The sequence below is a fragment of the Perognathus longimembris genome, chromosome 20 (assembly GCF_023159225.1).
Source record: "Perognathus longimembris pacificus isolate PPM17 chromosome 20, ASM2315922v1, whole genome shotgun sequence".
Taxonomy (NCBI): Eukaryota; Metazoa; Chordata; class Mammalia; order Rodentia; family Heteromyidae; genus Perognathus; species Perognathus longimembris.
Window position 1 is genome coordinate 39,135,404 of NC_063180.1, and position 19,368 is coordinate 39,154,771.

A 19,368-nucleotide genomic window follows, 5' to 3' on the forward strand; every position below is an offset into this window, starting at 1 on the left:
TATGATACTCCTAGATGTTGGAAGGCATATATGATTATTCCTCTGCTTCTGAGTTCCCTTCCCATAGAAGGGAAGTGAAGATTTTTGTTCCTTTCTGAGGAGGGGGTCTAAAATATTACACAAGCACCTTAACACCATGCTATTTGCTTCTCTCTCATGTTTTTCACCCCCTCAGCCTCTGTTTATTTCTTCCCAGTCTGGCTCTGCTTTTTCCCTAGTCTGTATTTTTCTGTTTCCAGTGTTTCAGGTGCAGCGGGCTCTTTCCCTTCCAGTCCCTGTAGAATGTGCAGAAAGGTTGGCAAGGCCATGGCTCAGGCCTCTCCTTATTCCAGCCCCTCTTCCTGACACCAACATTGACAGGTGAACCAGGCTGCAGGTGTAGCTGGGAGGGACACTTGCTAATGAGCAACCAATGCATCAGGCCCTGGGTTCCATCACTGCAATGCAAACGAATAAGAGGAGGAGGTGAAGAAGAAAAAAAAAGAGAAAGAGAAGAAAAGAGGAAGGAGATACATTGTTCAAAACAACTAGCTATTACTACAAAAATTAATTTGCTTGAAAATAGAGGAACTTTTCCTTCCTTCCCCTCTTTCTTTCTGGAGGTACTGAGATTTGAACTCAAGGCCTCATACATGCTAGGCAGGCACTCTTATTACTTGAGCCATGCTCCCAGAGACTAAAGAGACATAATGACCAAATGTAATACATGACTGGGTTTTGGAAAGAAACTGACTGTAAAGGAGATCCAAGTGCCAATTGAATACAGACTAGGTATTAGCTAGCTTTGCTAAAGTAGTGCTAATTTACTTAAGAATAATAATATTTTTGTCACACTGGAGAATGTCCTTATTTTTAGAAGATAGATGCTTCAGTGAGTGAAGTGGCTGCAATAAGCATTCAAGTGGTTCAAAAAATGCATTTCTCTGTGTCTATATATGTCTATTGATCTGTATCTCTTTATCTCTGTCTCCATACATATAAAAAGATAAATGAAGTGTGATGAATCCTGAAAATTGCCAATTATTGATGCAGGATGTATGGGTACTAATCTTTCAACCTTTCTGTAGATTGGAAAAGATTCACGATGAAAAGAACACTGTGTGGGTTTGGTCCACAGCTCTAAGAGAATGAAGACATTCTATTCTGGTGCCAGTGACAATTTCTGTGTAAATTAACTCATTTGTCTTGATTCAGTTAAGAGATTGGTTAAATTTAGTTAAACACACTTTGGGGGAATCTAATGGATACAGTTACTAGTTTTGGCTGGATGTTTTCCCTTCATGTCTATAAATGAAGCTGGAGTTTGTACTTTTTGGGTATGACATTAAAATTCTCCAGTCACAGAGCCTGAAACTCGTCAAGATTTCTCCCACAGCATTATATACTATCCCCTTGACATTCATGGCAGGCAGCATTAATACATCACCACACTTTCCATGGCAGACATGCTAATCAATCACCACCCTTTCCACAAATGAGGTAGTAGACCTAATTATCCTTCTCAAGTCAGAGCACCATGCAATAATGGCCAGTTGTTTCAAGTTGTCAAGAATGAATTATTCATCCATTAAGTGGGCTTTGGAAAACCCACCCCTGCAGAATCTAGGTTTTCTACCAAAGTTAAGTCGAAGTGGGTAAGCAGTGAGACTCTGGGGCTAGAGAACTTGGCTCAAATCTCAGTTCTACCCCTTCTTAGTTTGCTCTCCATGTACAAATTACTTAACCTTTTCTTGTCTCAGTTTTTGATTCTAAAAATGAAGGGTAACTGTAGTACTACTCTATTAGTGTTTCAATGAAAACTCTTTAATATTCAGAAGGTATTAAAAATATCAAATATGTAATTTTGTTATAATAGGTCCCAAATTCTGTGTTAAATAAAGTGCCAGGGCTTGAACTAAGGACCTCGAGCTTGCTCAGTTTGCTTGCTCAGCTGGTACTCTACAACTTGAACCATTTTTCTGGCCCTGATTTTTTGTTGGTTATGGGGCTTGAACTCTGGGCTTGGGCATTGTCCCTGAGCTCAAGGCTAGCACTCTACCACTAGAGCCACAGTTTGAAGAGACGAAAACTTCTGGTTTTCTGGTGGTTAACTGGAGATAAGAGTCTCATGGACTTTCCTGTCTGGGCTGGCTTTTAGCCATGATCCTCAGATCTCAGCCTCCTGAGTAGCTAGGATTACAGGCTTGAGCCACCGGTGTCTGGCTAGGCCCTGCTTTTTGATAGTTAATTAGAGATGAAAACACAAAGACTTTTCTGTCTGGGATGGATCGGAACCTCGATCTTCCAGATCTTTGCCTGCTGAGTCGTAAGAATTACAGACATGAGCCATCAATGTCTGGGTCCTTTTTAGGGTAAGCACACTGCATTCTCCCCAGTGATGAGACAGCTAAGAAAAGTGAGAAGCGGGGATGTTGTGACTAATTCTGAAAATGTGGTTCGTACACCTCTGAAACTGGAGGGAAGAAGTTGGAAAAGTCTGGAGATGGGGACTAGGAAATCCCTTGGATACTGTAAGTGGGGTAACTCTGGTGGGAGCTCAGAAGACCAGACAGGAGACAGAACTGAGGACAGTGAAGACTGCTCATGAGTTTTCAAATGGTAGAAGGGCTCTACCGAGAACTGGGCAAGAGGTTATTCATCAATAGGATATCAAAGAACTTCTCTACTTTTTGCCCGGACCCTAAGACTTTGTGAGAGGCTCAGTTTAAAGGTGTTGGTCTAATTAATTTAACGGAGGAGATTTCAAGGCAGCCTGTGGTTCAGGCTATCGCATGAGTATTGCGGAATGCTTTTAGCCAAGGTTATGGTGAGGATTGTGAAGGGGGTGGGAGAAGAAGGGTAGAAAGTTTAGAAAACTTGCAGTCTTCTTTAGGAAAGAAACATGTGTCAAGTTGAGGCCAAGGAAGTATGCCTGCTGAAGAGATTAGGGCCATTAAAAAGAAGTCAAGGAGCTGGGCATCACAGCGCATGCCTGTAATCCTAACTCCCTGGGAGGAGGAGATTGGGATAATCACAGTCCAAGACAGGCCTGGGAGAAATGATAGTGAGATTCCATTCTCAACAAGTAAGTGAGGAGTGGTGTACACATCTATAATCTCAACTACAAGGGAGGCAGAGGTAGGAGGATCGTGGTCTGTGTTTGGATCTGATCACAGGAAGTCAGTCTGAGAGAGGCTGTGTGGGCTATAAGGGACGAAGCTATAGAGCCGAAGCTGCCTAAGGCCTTTGGAGCCCACATCGCAGTACCGCGTGTCTCCTGGGCCAGATCTGGAGCTACAGGGTTGCAAATCTACCCTGCTGACTTTCAGTCTTGCTTTGGTCTGGTTCGTCCTTGCTATTCTCCTTTTCAGAATGGGAAATCATTACTTTGTGCCATTGTGCAAGTTTGGAACTTCATTTTCTAATTTTATAGGGCTTCACAGTTCAGAGTCTGTCTAGAGTCTCAGAGGAGACTTTGAATTGGGGATTTTGGACAATGTTGGAACCGTGAAGATTGGGGACTCATGGAGATGGACTGAATGCTTTTGGCAATGTGAGGTGGACTGGCATGTTATGTTTGGGTGTCAGGCTGACGGGAATGAATTTATGATGGTTAATTCTGTCTGTGTTTATGAGGGTTAATCCAGACAGGATTGATTAAAGGGTAGGGATGGCCCATCTTGAATGTGAGTGTTCTAACATCCCATAGGCTGGGGACCAGGATGGAATTGGCCAGTGAGTGCAGGCATTCATTCTCTCTTTCTCTCCTTCCCCCTCTCCCTTTTCTTCCTCCGTCTTCCTCCTCCTCCTCCTCTTCTTTCTCCAGCTGCTCCTCCTCCACCCTCCTCTTTCTTCCTTCTTTGTCTCTCCTCCTCCTCCTATTCTTTTTCTTCCCCTCCTTCCTCTTTCTCTCTCCCTGCTGGCATTCAGGCAATGAGCTACGCCGCTTTGCCATTCCTTTCCCGCATGGGGTTTGAGGATTGAAATCACCAGGAATTACATAGAATAGCATTCTGTAATACTCCATTTCAAGTGAAATGGTTAAAAGGGACACATCAGGAAATGGGAAAATTCTCTTGCTCACAATATATCGAACAGGGCTTGATTTCTCACTCTGGAGCTCTTAGCATAGCAGGATTGTTATCCAGTAAAGACCACTTTCTGGCAGGCAGACTTTTACAGTGGGTTCCCTAAATTCACACCCTCTGGGGCTCACCTCTATGTAATTTCTTCCCTTGGAGTGTGTGTGGTGTGGTGTGTGTATGTGTGTGTGGTGTGGTATGTGTATGTGTGTGTGTGTGTGTGTGTGTGTGTGTGTGTGTGTGTGGTCTGCTATTGCTTTTATAATTAGGTTAAAATGCAGGGCCTAAAGGAAGGCTGATGTAAGATCAAAGTGGAGATTGCCTTGGGTTGGCTTGACCTAACTAGATGAGCTCTGTTTAAAAAGAGTGTAGAGATTAGAGAAAGGGGGGAGGTCAGAGGGATTTGGAGAGAGAAGAAAGTAGAGTATATAGGTGAGGGGGGAGATAGGAGGGAAGAAAGAGAGAGAGAGAGAAATTCTCTGGTTGGGCTGGAAGAAGTAAGTTTTCAGGTGGGAAGAGAATACATGGCAAGGAGCAGTGTAGGATAGTTCTATAGACAGACAGACAGATGACATCAGTCGTCCCCTTTATAATAGCCAAGATTAAGTTTAAATGTGATTTAATACAGCACGGTGAGGTAAGAGGGACTTGTCTGTATGATTTCCTCCTAGAGCAGCATGTCTTCAGTGTCCTAGCCCAGTGCTTACTGTTTTCCTAGGGTATAAAACTCAGAGACGACTGCTTTCTGGGGTCCTTTAGCTGCTGTGGAAATCGGGTATGCCCAGGTGATGCCCTATCTGTGATGGGCAGCTTTCCTGGGCCTTGCAAAGAATTTTTTTTTTTTTTTTTGGCCAGTACTGGGCCTTGGACTCAGGGCCTGAGCACTGTCCCTGGCTTCCTTTTGCTCAAGGCTAGTACTCTGCCACTTGAGCCACAGCGCCACTTCTGGCCGTTTTCTGTATATGTGGTGCTGGGGAATCGAACCCAGGGCTTCATGTATACGAGGCAAGCTCTCTTGCCACTAGGCCATATCCCCAGCCCTGCAAAGAATTTTTATCTCAAAGAATGTTGTCCCTTGCTGCCCATGTACAAGTGACAATTCTGCTTCATGTCACCTATGTGTGAGTGCTGAGTCTCACAGGTGGGTCTCTCAGTCCGGGTCTAGTCTGGAGTTCATCCAGCCAACAGCTAGCAAGAAGATGGAACCATGCTCATTCATCTGCAAGAAACTGAATTTTGCCGACAAGCGAGAAGTGGTTCCTCCCCTAAGAGACTCTAGATGAGGATACAGCTGGCTGGTACCTTGATTTCAATCCTGAGAGGCTGATGTGTACTTCACTGCTGACCCACAGAAACTGTGAGATGATACATTTGTGCTGGGGTATGCAGCTAAATGTGGTGGTAATTTGTTATGCAGACTACAGATGGGTGCAGTGTCCTTTATCTAAAGGACATTCAAATGAGAATCCTGTCCATTCATCTCCCATTGCTATCCCAGGAGCGTATAGGAGTGTCTAGGATGCTTGCCTGTGTTCATGCAGCTAAGGAGAGCTATGCACAAAGAAACACCTGAGCTCAGAAAGATAAGCAATGGCACCTGGGAGCTTTACAAAGCATCCCATGGCCCACACTGAGGCAAACATCACACTCATGAGAGGAGACAGGGTACCTGCCAGAACGGCAGATTAGTAGACCCACTGAATATGGCTTCTGGAAGTCAAGGGTCTTACCCAGCTGACAGTACTCCTGGGGTTGCAAATCAGGTGTGCCCTGGGAGGACAACCCAGCGATGGCAAACACCAGCACTTTACAACCCTTTGCAGGACTAAAAATGGCCCAGTGTTGTTCCAACATCGCCAGCTGGAATCCAGAGCAAGACATTCCAAACAAGGGTATTCTTTACCCAAAGGAGGGGAGAGAAGGGTTCGTGGTTCCCTGCTCCCCTTCTTGGCTTTGGCAGGGGCTCATTCACGTCTCACGCAATCACTTCTCTTGGGAGCTATGAAGAGAACACAGGAGCTGGCACCGGTGAATATCTTCAAAAGAAAATTGAGCTTCTGACAATGGCAGGCAAACACCATCAACGGACGTTGGCGGTTTGACTTTGGAGTGATTAGTCATGTGTTCTGACTTTTCTGAGAAGCATTTCTCAGATTCACACAGGATAATGGGACCAATTAATTGGGGCTTTGTAACTGAGGGTAACCACACAGTTTAAAATAGGATGTCATTGTACCCATCACCCACGAAGACACTTCCCTGAAAGAAAACAAAACGTGACAGTTTTCTATGCGAGAGAGGAGAGAATTCTTGCCCTAAATATGACCCCGTGATTTCCTTTTCACGTAACTAGAGCGCACCTCCCTTCTAAGGCCGTTTAATCTTCCCCTCTCTGGGCACTGCTGTGCCTTGCATACCCTGCTGTGAGAGTTGCCACCCTGGGGCTGCCACGTTTTGCTCCCTTTGTGTCCTTGGAGGCATGGACTTTGTGTTTTGCTTCTTGCTAGTCCTTGCTAGCAATGATAACCTATAGCATAAAATAGGTCCTCAGTAAGTATTTACTCAATGAGTAATTATAACGCTTGAGAAAATGACCCACACTTCTGTTCAAAAAATATATATCTCTAGAGCAAAAATTAAAAAGGAAATTACTCTATGAAATAAAAAGGAAATCACTCTAAGAAAGTAAAATAAAATAGGGATAAAGACAGCCATACGTCCAATGGTTACTGAGTACACAGCTCTGCGTAAACTTTGGTGGCAAAGTGTACTATGTCATCATCATGTCACAGGTAAGATGCCGTCACAGATAAGAATCTGAAACCTCATGAGGTTTGACAAGGACTACTCTGTGGCCAGTTTAGTGCCAACATGTAAACCCTGACTTTGTTCCCCTGAAACCTGGCCTGGTCCCTATGTTTGGGGCCATTTAACTCTATACCAAGTCCATGAAGACACATGGCTCTCCTAGACCTGCTGGCTTGGGAATTCTGCTGCAAATGACAAGTAAAGGTCACTCCAGTGAACCATGAAGTCAGAAGACAAACCTGGAACAGGCAATGTGTGGAACTACCTTTAGGAGCAAGCTGGTGTCTTGCTGAGTAGGAGATCATGAATACCCTTCCTTCAAAGGCTTGCTCCCAGATTGTGGCACTGATAGGAAGTGGTAGAACCTTTAAGAGGTGGGGCCTAGTGGGAGGAAGTTAGGTTATTGGGGGCAAGCCCTTGAAGGATTCTTACCATGATATTCTGTGCCATCCCAGGCCTGAAGCAACAGACCCAAGCAACCATGTACTAAAACCTTCGGAACTTGGACCCAAATAAAATAGATTACCTCAGGTATTCCGTTAAAATGAAGCAAAACTGACCAACACAGGAGGGCAGGCTATGGAAACTACCAGAGGGGAAGCTACTTCTTGAGCCTTCTCTAAACAATCACAATGTTGCTTCTGGTCCTGCATATCCCTGACAGCCTCAGCTTTAGTAGTCAGAACTGCTGGTCAAGTCCCAGTGCTCAGATTCCCTGACAGGTTGCCACATTTGGAAACATGGGCCACACCCTGCTTGACCCACTTTCTCTGGGTTTCAGTCAGCTGTCAACCTCTGGGGAAGGTGAGCCTGTGGTTGAGCCACTCACCTGCCTGTTCCAAGGCTACCATGGTCGCTTGCTCGATCAAGTCCCGCTCAATGAAGCTCCGGAAGTCTTCGCTGTACACGCTCAGGTCGGGCAATTGGAAGGTGTAGATTGGCATCTCCAAGGGGAACTGTTCATTGTTGCACTCATTCGCCACGTGGGACCGGGCCAGGGAGACGATGGCTGAACTGGCGTGGGAAATACCCCGGGAAAGGCGCTTTTCTGCAAGAAAAAGGAAAAGCAGGCACAGGGACTGCATCAGTGTATGTAAGCACATACAAACACGTGATTAAATACACACACTACACAAAAACATGTGCATGTAATATATATGCATAGGAACATACATATGTATACAAGTGCACATATGCATACATTATTAGCACACTGCATACAACACACACATAAGCCCCTCATATACACTACACACCAAATACACACATGCAAACATATATAGATGCACGAATATACAAATGTGCACACCCAAGTCCTAGCTATACATATATACAATACACAAAACACACAGTTATATGTACATCCATGGCATACACATTCACACAGTATGCATGACATATGTATATATTTATTTATATACACACATACATCTACATATACTATACAATATACAGACCCGTACATGTACACATATACCAGACACTACACTCAGAGACATGCAAACCCATATACACACTGCACTGCTCATTATTCACACACTTCACCCACAATGTGGGTGTACATACAGTATACAACATATACACTGCACAAGTATGAATTCACCTGGTGCACTGCACATGCACGTGTACACACAAGCACATACTACATATATACACACGCACACCTATATTCTTCCTACAGTAGCCCTTCTAGGCCTGTGCTCTACCATTTGAGCCATGCCTCCAGTTCCCAGACATGGGTGAATTTACTAAGGTGATGCTGATAAATTCCTCCCACCTGAACATCCCTGGACACAAATATGACATAGCTGAATGTGCTTCCTTGTGTCGGCACTTTTCTATCTTGCAGTATGATGCTGAGTCTGGTCTTGCTCTTCCTGGGCTTTCCATGCAAGGAATGAGCAATGTAGTGTGGGATTTCTCCAAAGTTCTATGTGTTTCATTGTTAGGAAGTGAGGTGCTTTACAACAGTAGGCATGTTTGTTCTCTTTTTTTTTTTTTTTTTTTTTGGCCAGTCCTGGGCCTTGGACTCAGGGCCTGAGCACTGTCCCTGGCTTCTTCCCGCTCAAGGCTAGCACTCTGCCACTTGAGCCACAGCGCCGCTTCTGGCCATTTTCTGCATATGTGGCGCTGGGGAATCGAACCTAGGGCCTCGTGTATCCGAGGCAGGCACTCTTGCCACTAGGCTATATCCCCAGCCCCATGTTTGTTCTCTTGACATAGTAAAAATATATCTAATTGGCTGGGTGCTGGTGGCATACACCTTTAATTTTAGCTACTCAGGAGACTGAGACCTGAGGATCAAGTCAGCTGCCAGCCTGGGCAGAAAAGTCTATATGAGACTCTTATCTCCAATTAAATACTCCAAAATCAGAAGTAGAGCTCAAAGTGGTAGAGTGCTAGCCATGAGCAAAAAGAGCTCAGAGATAGCTCCCAGGCCCTGAGTTCAAGCCCCACAACCAAATATATATCAGCCACTAAAAACAGGGTTTCATAGTGACTGAGATTTCATCTAAGTAAGAATTCTTAAGCATAAGATACCTTGGTCATCATGAGGAATTTAATTGATTTATTTAGCAGAAGCCTTCCTATTCTGGTCTGGAAAGCAGGATCACTGGTGTTTGAGTGAGATTATTGCCTATACCCTGTGGCAGATTCCTGAATATATTGAGTACTAAAACTAATCTGTCTGCTCCCTGGTAAGGGTGCTTATCTGCAGCACAACCCAGATGGCAGCCATAGCCACAGGGAAAATCCTTGCCCGTGCCTTCTTCTTGACCAGAGGCTTTCTTCGGTCTCACTTGTAAGTTCAATGTGTGGAAGAAGCATTAAGGTAATTCTATCAACACAGACTAGCAAGCTGAAGCTTTTTATCCTGTGGCAAGTTAGTTTTAAATCCAAATTTAATTCTCCCAAGCCTCAAGTTATTTGCTCAGTCAAGTGAACAGGAAAATCACACAAGAGAACCTATTTCAGAATGGATAGTTTGGCCTTAGCCTCATGTCAGTCTGAGACAATGTGATTAAGTTATTTTGTATTCTGAGGCAAAGCAACAAAAGAAGTGAAACCACAGAGACCATCAGAAAGAAGAGAAATGGAACAGAGGGCCTGGCTGGTCTGTAAGGGGATCGAATGGTTTCCTGTACTTGGTCCAAACCCTCAAGAGCAGAAGCCAAGGAGACCCCACGGGTTCTGCCTCTTGCAGACCATGTGGAGCTTGCAATACTTTTTTCTAGATCAGAAGTATTGGAAGTTTCTTTCTTTCTTTTTCTTTTTGGGTGCCAGCCATGGGGTTTTAACTCAGGGCCTGAACACTGTCCTTGGGCTTCTTTTTGCTCAAGGCTAGCACTCTACCACTCAAACCACAGCTCCACTTCTGGCTTTTTGGGTGCTTAACTGGAAATAAGAGTTTCATGGGCTTTCCTGTCTGGGCTGGCTTTGAACTACAATCCTCAGATCTCATCCTTCTGAGTAGCTAGGATTACAGGCATGAGTCACCGGTGCCCATAGAGAAGTACTGGAAGTTTACTTAAGGAGAAAGGCCAATTGTAGAGAAGGGGGCAAGAGAGGAAATTTGAGCCTCAGTGGAAACATTCAAAGCCAAGCAACCCTGATACTGGGCATGTATCTGAAAGAAAGGAAATCAACATGTTGAGATGTCTACAGTCTTCTGGCATTACAGCACCATTTGCAACAGACAAGTGTCCATTAAGGGAAGAATGAATAAAGAAAATATGGTATATACATATAAATACAATGGAATACTATTTGGCCTCAAAAAAAGACAAATTCCGTTATTTGTGAGGATACGGATGAACTTGGAAAGCATCATGCCAAGTATAAAGTGACAAATACCGTATGACCTCACTTGCATGGAAAGGCAAAGCAAGCTCAGAGAAGTAGAGAGGAATAGTATGGTTACTAGAGGGTGGGGGTGAAAGGGGGAAGAGAGATACAAGAGGTTGGTGATTGGCTACAAAATTACAGTTATATGGGGCACTATTGGCTCATGCCTATAATCCTAGCTAATTAGGAGGCTGAGATCTGAGGATCTAAGCAGAAAAGTCCCCATTGAGACTCTTATCTCTAACTAACCACTCAAAAACTGGAAGTGGTGCTGTGGCTCAAAGTGGTAGAGCACTAGCCTTGAACAAAAGAGCTCAGGGACAGCACCCAGTTCAAGCCCTACAACCAACACAACAACAACAACAACAACAACAACAAAAATCACAGTTAGATAGGAGAAATAAAATAAATTCTAGGGTTCCATAGCACAGTAGGGTAACTATAACAATCATTTTCTATTTCCAAGTAGCTTAATGACAAGATTATAAATGTCTCCAGCATAAAGAAATATAATAAGTGTTTGAAATAGATATACTAATTTCTCTGATTTGAGTATTACACATTTTATGCATATTTTGGAATATCCCATTGTCATCCCATAAATATGTATACTCATTAGGTGTTAACTGGAAATAAAAACAATGAATAATAATTAAGGCTCTCTAACTTGAGTGCCCTTCTTCCCACACTCCTGATGAGAGGATGACCAGCCAGAGCCTTTCACCTGGTGCTTGCCTTTTACCTGAAATGAACTATGAGTGGAGACAGCCGATAGCCCCAGGCACTGGAGCTCCAGGAAAACAAATAAGATGTGAGGAAGGCAAGCATAGTTTAAGGAAGTTCAGGCAGGGAATGTGGCTTAGTGGTAGAGTGTTTGCCTAGCATGCAGAAGGCCTTGGCTTCAATTCCTCAGTACCACATCAACAAAAAATAAATTAAATTTAAAAAAGAAGTTTCACACTGAATTGTGTGCGGGAGGCAGAGTGAATGGACAAGATTTGCAATTGTGTGCGGGAGGCAGAGTAAATGGACAAGATTTATAAATGAGTCTAGCAAACATTTCAGAGAGGAACTATGTCCTGAGAAGCACGTGAACTTCATGGAGTTTGCTTACCCACACCCGGAGGACCTAGCTCCTGCTTACACCTGTGGCTGGTCTTGCTCAGGCTTACCCACACCTAAATGAACCGCTTTGTGATTACACCATGGATGGCCTAGCTCATGTGTTTATACACCCTTAGAGTAGACAAACAAGGTGAAAAAAACCACAGCAATAACAGGTGATGCTGGCAAAATAAAGGGACACACCTAGGTTCACACACATGGAGACGCTTTTATAACAAAATACTGAAATTAAAAATCACGAATGCTGCCACAGCAGGCCTACTTTGGGATTCTAACGCATAGGGAGGAATGCACCCCTATAGAGGATTTATAAAGTTCAGCATTGCTTGCAGTGGTAAAAACAACAAAAATCCAAGAAAAGCCGATGACCATTTTTATAGTTCCCCACACGAATGTATATTGTATAATACTTTGTAGCTATTAAGAGTATAAGTTCATGGTCAAATGCTGTGAGTCACATCTTCTGATTCTAGCTACTCAGGAGGCGGAGACTGGGAAGACCATGGTTCAATGCCAGCTTGGACAAAATGTTCATGAGAGTGCTGTTTAACCAATAAAAAGTTGGGTGTGGTAGTATATGTCTGTCATCTCAGCTACAGAGAAACATATATATATATGAGGATTGCAGTCAGGCCCTTCCTGGGGTAAATGGGAAACCCTATTGGGGAAAAAAAGTAAAAATGGCTGGGGACATGGCTCCAGTGGTAGTGTTCATTTGATAAACATAGAAGCCCGAGTTTAAGCTCCAGTGGTGCAAAAAGAAAAAAAAATCCAGTGGTATATCGTTCATGATCTCATATGGACAGTATGTTCATGACAGGTACGATAATCACTTTGCAGTGTGTGTTTGATATCAAATCTTTGCATTTTGACTGCACCTAGAAAGAACAGGAGGACTCAGATCCAAATGACCTGTGAGATTTGGGATGTAGGCAGGGAAAAAGACCTACATTTCCTGTTATTGCTGTGCCTGGCTTCCTTTGCTACAACAAATACAGAAAGTAATAATAGAGAAGACAGAACACGGAATATGAGACTGAACAGATTTGTAGACTAAACTGCTTGGGAAATAAGTGAAGGGACTTGAGGTGTCTGGTCTGGAAAAATGAGGACACCTGGAGGAGTGTTGGTCTTTAATCCTTTCAAGGGTCGGGGGTCTCAACCTTTTTGCTTCTCAGGGGCACTGGAAGGAGTCAGAAACCAGTGTTACTAAGAAGATTTCAGCCCATTGGGAAGAATGAGGCACTGGGGGTAGCAATCTGTGTAGAGCTTAGAGGCCATGACCCCGCTTGCCTTTGCTTCACCCCTCTATCTGCCTGCACGCTATGGTGCACCACCATAAGCCTACGCTCAGCCTCTCATTCGGTACCTTGGGCAATGTCGTCCTGCCTCTGCAGGCAGGGCCTCTCCACCTTGTGCACAGGCTGGGCCGGCTCTCGCTCGGGCTGCTTGGCACACCTCCCTTCGTTGAACACATGTGGCAGGTTGGCTGTGTGCACTTGTCGGAGTTGCTCATAGTCGCTTAGTGCGGCTGTCAGGTCCCAGTTTTTACCTGTGGGTAACAAATGACAAGGAACGGCAGTATCAGCACATCGGCAGTGGCCTCATTGCAGAAATGAACTGTGGTAAGAAGAGGTGTTCATTAGCACGGTAACTAAAAACCTTCCCAGAAAAAAAAAAAAGTCTCAGATTTGTCTGCCTGGGTTGGCTTTGAACCTCAATCCTCAGATCTCAGCCTCCCGAGTAGCTAGGATTACAAGCTTGAGCTATCCACACCTGGCTTATGATTGCATCTTGTCTTAGCCTTTGGATTCACACACACACACACACACACACACACACACACACACACTCGCACACACACTCCCATCAACACCCTGCTTTCTAATGATTAGATTTTCTTTTGAAAATGAGATGTAGAACTTGCTCTGTAAGTCTCAAGACAGAAAAGTCAAAGTAGCACAGCTTTGGTTCAGGACATTTAGAATGGCGCTGAGAGGAGGCTTTGTTAAACCAGGACTTTGAGCAAAGCCATCTGCACATGACCCACCATCGTCACGAAAGCCTTGAAAATGGCACCATACTGCAGTTTCTAGAGGGAGATTCATCAACCTCCAGGACAGCTTGTGAAGCCCTTATTGACCAGCCCCTGTACCCCTTAAATTGCCCAGACACTAAGACTTTGCCCTTTCTTACTAACTCTTGGCACACCCATCCTAATTTCTGACAGAGCAGTGACGGAACTCACAACCTCCACGTAGCCAACATCTTGTAGAGCGTGGAGCATGATTTTTCAAGGCTGCTTGACTTTGGTATCTTTCTGTATTGCAATATTTATGAACTCTAGTAAATGTACTTTTTCCTGGCTCTGCACTAGGTTGATTTTAGATTATCTGAAAAGAACAACTAAAAAATAGAGTACAAAGAAAATAAATTCCCAAAGATTTATTTTTTGGGGATGTGTGTGGGAATTCTGCTCAGATTTTCTTTTAAGAGTGATATGGGCAAAACAGAAGCTTGGCAGGCATTCTCTTGCCGAGAGCCCCACATGGGGTCAGAGCTCATGTACCACCCATAGATGTGGTGGCGGACACTCTCCAGTGCTAGAGGGAACTATTCTGGTGGCTGGAATGCAGATTCCTTATTTTCAGACTTGTTGGACTTCCATGTGAGAGGAGAAGGTATCAAGCTGAATCTGATACCAGCTAGACATCTTGTGCATTTTGAAGACAAATCATTTAAAGGTTAGCCTTGAGGTAGAGGTGTTTCTCAATGGGAGAGTGCCTACCGAGTATGCATAAGGCCTTGGGTTCCATCTTTGGCCGCACACCCAAGAGGTGGGGTAGAAGTTTAATTTATTTTCACCTATTTTTAAGAAACAAGTGTAGCCTTCTCCTGTCCTGGTTGACTCTGAATTGTAGGTGTTAACTATACTGACTAGTTTAATTTTGAATAATGGACAGTGTGGTTCCCTATATGCCACATTTGATAGGTTTCAAGGCCTGAAACTGTGTATAGTATCAAACCCTAAGTACATTGTGTTTGTCTCATAGGTACCCAAACTTAATCGCTTTTCCATTTTAATGAAGCACCCATCACACACTGTGGCCAAATGTTTGCAGTCTGAGTCTGACAGCAAAATGAGCACAGATTTCTTATTCCTTCAACTGTTGAAGATCAAAAGGGATATAGAAGGGACATTTCACTCTCTCTGTCTGATGCAGGCTGCAACCTACATGAGATCTCCTGGTTCTCCAGCTTGCTGACTGCAGACCATGGTACTTATCGGTCTTTATAATTGTATAATCCAATTCATTAGAATACTTTTACCTCTCTGTAATGCACATGTGCATGCAGGTATGTATGATGTATGCTACCTATGAATGTGTGTAACTCATAGGAGAGTCCCAGGTATCAGACCCAGAAGCACAGTCTCCGAGCCAGAGACTTCTGAAGGGCAGCAGTGGCTTTGGGTCACTGTAACATAAGGCTCTGTCTTCTCAATGGCCAGGAGGTGGAATAGGTTATGCAAATCAGGAAGCATCTGATTGGTGGAATTCTGATTGTCTGTGCTATACTTACAATAATTGGATAAGGCTGAGAGGCCACTGCTCAGTGGCTGAGCACTTGCTTAGTCTGCATGAGGATAATTGGACATGCAAAAGTTTGAGTTTGGGAATGGCAGGCTTTTAAACTGATAGTTGAAAGAAACAACCAACGGAAGAGCCAACACATGGAATCTACACTTGACTCATTAGTACAGGATTGGCAGGACCCAGAATGACACCCTCTGATTTTTAGAAAATACACACTTCAAATTCAAAATATCAGCTCTTGGAAAAACAATGAATTGATTTCAAAGTAAAATGAATGCATGCAGTGATTCTCACATTCTGTCACACTGTGCCATCCACTCTGACTTCTAGACAACACAGTTCCTTCAATGGTCTCAACAAAGCTGGGACCTGCTAGAACCAACTGTCAGGGTACAGAAAGCTATAAGTAACAAGAGGCCCAAACTCCTCACTGAGCTGAATCTTCCTTCCTAGCCAGCCTTGATGTTATTTACTGAAGTCAGAAGCAGCACACAATCCCAGCTTCATTAAGCCCTAGTACTATAGTTAGAATGTTGAGTAGCTCCCAGAGAAAGGCCCATGTATTAAATGCTTGGCCTCAGGATGGAGCTACTGGAAGGTGGAAACTTAGGAGGTGAGGCCTAGCGGGAGGTCTTTAAGTCATTGGGGATGCTCCCACAGGGGATTGTGGGATTTCCCCCTCCCCCACATCTGTGTCCTGGTTGTCGAGGTAAGTGCTTTCTTTTATTTTGCTATATGCTACTACCACCATGTACTGCCTCACTACCTGCCCCAAACAAATGGAGCCTCCCAAACTCTGAGCTCACATATTACCTTTTCTCTTCATAAATACATCACCTCAGCTCTTTTGTTGCAGTGATGGAACACTGACTAGCCCAGTCTCCTGGCATAAAATCTTAAAATGGCACTTCACAAAGAACCCACATACTGATTTCTTTTCATAAAAAAGGAAGCCAACTGTCAACATGAATCTGGTCTTGAAGATTAAAATGGGGTTGAGGCTGACAGCAGCTGGATTTATCAGGCCCTTGCACCCTGAGTGTCTATCTACCCTGCATAGATACCCTGTGAAATAGCGCTCTTGCACAGTGCTTAAGAAAGAAATCTCTTCCTTTCAGTTAAATTGTTACAGTTAAAAAATTCCTCCGCAGCTTTTAAGAAATGAAATCAGGCTAAATCCTGAAGATCAGAGAAACAAATCACTTCATGTGGCATGGACATTTGCCAACTTAGTTCTCAGGAGAAGACTTAATTTGTCACTCCTAAGGAAAGCCTTCTAGCTCTTATGTACCAGAAAGCTAGCGGCAGAGATGGCTGCAAAGCACTGTGGTCCAGGCCTCACGTGTGGGCCATGGACTTCCCTGGGGGTGCCTGGAGCCCCAAGGAGAACTGCTCCCTGAAGGAGCTGTTGGCCTGGCACACAAGCTACCCAGCCGGCTGTGTGTGGTCAGCCCATCCTCATGACAAGAAAGAACAGTTGGGCTCGGATGCTACTTGGTGCTTGTTCAAAATCAGAGCCATCTGGCTGTACTTCTGTGTCTGCACAAGAGTGAAGCTGTAGCCATGTGGAGACCAGGATTCAGGTGAGCTGCACCGTGTGCCCCCACTTCCCAGATTGTCCAGTGGAGAAGAGAAAGAGCCTGGGGAAGCAGGTGTGGGTGGAGACAGAGCTGCTGCAGAACCCACTGGCTTGTGGAAGGTCTGAGGGCTGGGAGGCTGTGTCCACCCAGGAGACAGAGTCCATCCCAGAGGCCGTGTCCCACGAAAATGCCACGTTCATACAGTCAATGGACAGTTCAGGGGATGCCTACTCAGTGGTGCTTTACAACTCACATATTAAATAATGTCCTCATAGGATGACTTTCTGGCAGAGACTCAACGAGGAAGGGCATCCTGAAGGTCAAAGCACACCATGAGGCTGAACCTCACAGGGCAGCTTGTGCTCCTTCCTAAGGAGAATGCTTTTGAATTACACTTGCTTGTTTGACTGTACGGGTTGTGATCTGCCGGGAAAGGTGAAAGTGGCATCCTTGTCATGTTCTTTTTCTTCAGAAATAAAGCACTTTTTTTCACTAGTAACTTACATGTAGGTGTGTGTGTGTGTGTGTGTGTGTGTGTGTGTAGTCTATAGAAAGTTAGAAAAGTTTCCTTCTAATTTTTTAAGTTTCTAATTTTCCAAGTCTTTTTGTTGTTGTTGTTGGCTATGGGGCTTGAACTCGTGGCGTGGGCATTGTCCCTGACCTATTTTTTTTTGCTCAAGGCTAGCTCTCTACCACTTTGAGCCACAAAGACACTTCCTGGTTTCCTGGTGGTTCATTGGAGATAAGAGTCTCATGGATTTTCCTTCTCTGGCTGGTTTTGAACCTTGATTCTCAGATCTCAGCCTCCTAAGTGGCTAGGATTACAGGTGTGAGCCACCAGAACCTGGCATTTTTTTCTTTCTTTTTTTTTTTTTTTTACTAGAACCAAATGTCAGATTTTTGTCAGACTATTGAAATATTGATTTCTCTATTTTTTTGTTTAACATGGAAAATTGCATTAAATGATTTTTTGAATGCTAAACTAGTTTTGGACTCTTGGCATAGAGCCTACATGTTCATGATATGTCCTTTCTACGTGTTGTAGAATTACATTTGCTGAAATTCTGTCTATAGTTTTCATACTGATCTTCATGAAGAATATTTATCTGTGGCTTTTTTTTCCCTTGGTATTAGGTAATTCTGGCTCCATAGGATGAATTTTTTTTTTTTTTGCCAGTCCTGGGTCTTGGACTCAGGGCCCGAGCACTGTCCCTGGCTTCTTTTTGCTCAAGGCTAGCACTATGCCACTTGAGCCACAGCGCCACTTCTGGCCGTTTTCTATATATGTGGTGCTGGAGAATCGAACCCAGGGCTTCATGTATACGAGGCGAGCTCTCTTGCCACTAGGCCATATTCCCAGCCCCATAGGATGAATTTTAAGTATAGCAGCTCTTCAGGTTTCTAGAAGAGTCTGTGCAGAAGTGGGGTACTTTCTTCTTTCTATATGTGGTAGAAATTATGAAGCTATTTTTGTCTTCAGCTTTCTTTGTGGGAAGGTTTTTATCTATAAGCTTAAAATTGCTTTAATAGAGTCATTTATTTTTTGCAGCTTGAAAAGAATGTCAGTTTCATTTACGTTGTTGCATTTATTGGCATAGAACTGCCCTAAATCTTTTCTTACAGTCTATTTAGTATTGGGAGGATCTACCCTCCTCTCTTTTTATTCACGATACTGATCATTTGTATCTTCTTTTCTCTTGATTATCTGGCCAGGGGTTGATCAGTTTTATTGATCTCAAAGAACCCACTTTTGGTTTTAATGAGTTTCTCTATCACTGTTGTTTTCTAGTTCACTGACTTCTATTCTATTTATGGAGCAGCTCCTTCTATATGTGCTGAGCTTTAACTCGGGGCCTGGATGCTATCCTTGAGGTTTTTTTTTTGCTTGCCAGTCCTGGGGCTTGAACTGGGGCCTGAGCACTGTTCCTGGCTTCTTTTTGCTCAAGGCTAGCACTCTATCTCTTGAGTCACAGTTCCACTTATGGCTTTTTCTAAAAGTTCATGTGGTGCTGAGGAATTGAACCCAGGGTTTCATGCATGCTAGGCAAGCACTCAACCGGTAAGCCATATTCCCAGCCCGCTGAGATTGACTTTTTTTTTTAACTTAAGGCTAGCATTCTAACACTTAAGCTACAGATCTACTCATGGGCTTTTTGGTGCTTAATTGGAGATCAGAGTAGCAGGGACTTTCCTGACTGTGCTGGCTTCAAACTGTGATCCTTAGATCTCAGCCTCCTGAGTATCTAGGATTATAGGTGTAAGGCACCAGTGCCCAGCTGATTTTCTTTTCTTCTTCTTCTTTTTTTAAGTCACAGTTTCACTATCCAGCTTTCAAATGCAACATTCTAATGT

General features: G+C 43.9%; 1 protein-coding gene across 1 annotated transcript in view; it reads right to left on the reverse strand.

Moving 5' to 3' along the window:
- Otud7a (OTU deubiquitinase 7A) overlaps nucleotides 1-19,368 on the reverse strand; it is a 170,050-nt gene that overhangs the window by 23,546 nt on the left and 127,136 nt on the right. The window contains exons 7-8 of the mRNA XM_048329608.1: nucleotides 13,210-13,392; nucleotides 7,699-7,917 (exon numbers count right to left, since the gene is read on the reverse strand). Of these exons, the coding sequence (XP_048185565.1) occupies nucleotides 7,699-7,917; nucleotides 13,210-13,392 (402 nt within the window). The remainder of the gene's footprint in view (nucleotides 1-7,698; nucleotides 7,918-13,209; nucleotides 13,393-19,368) is intronic.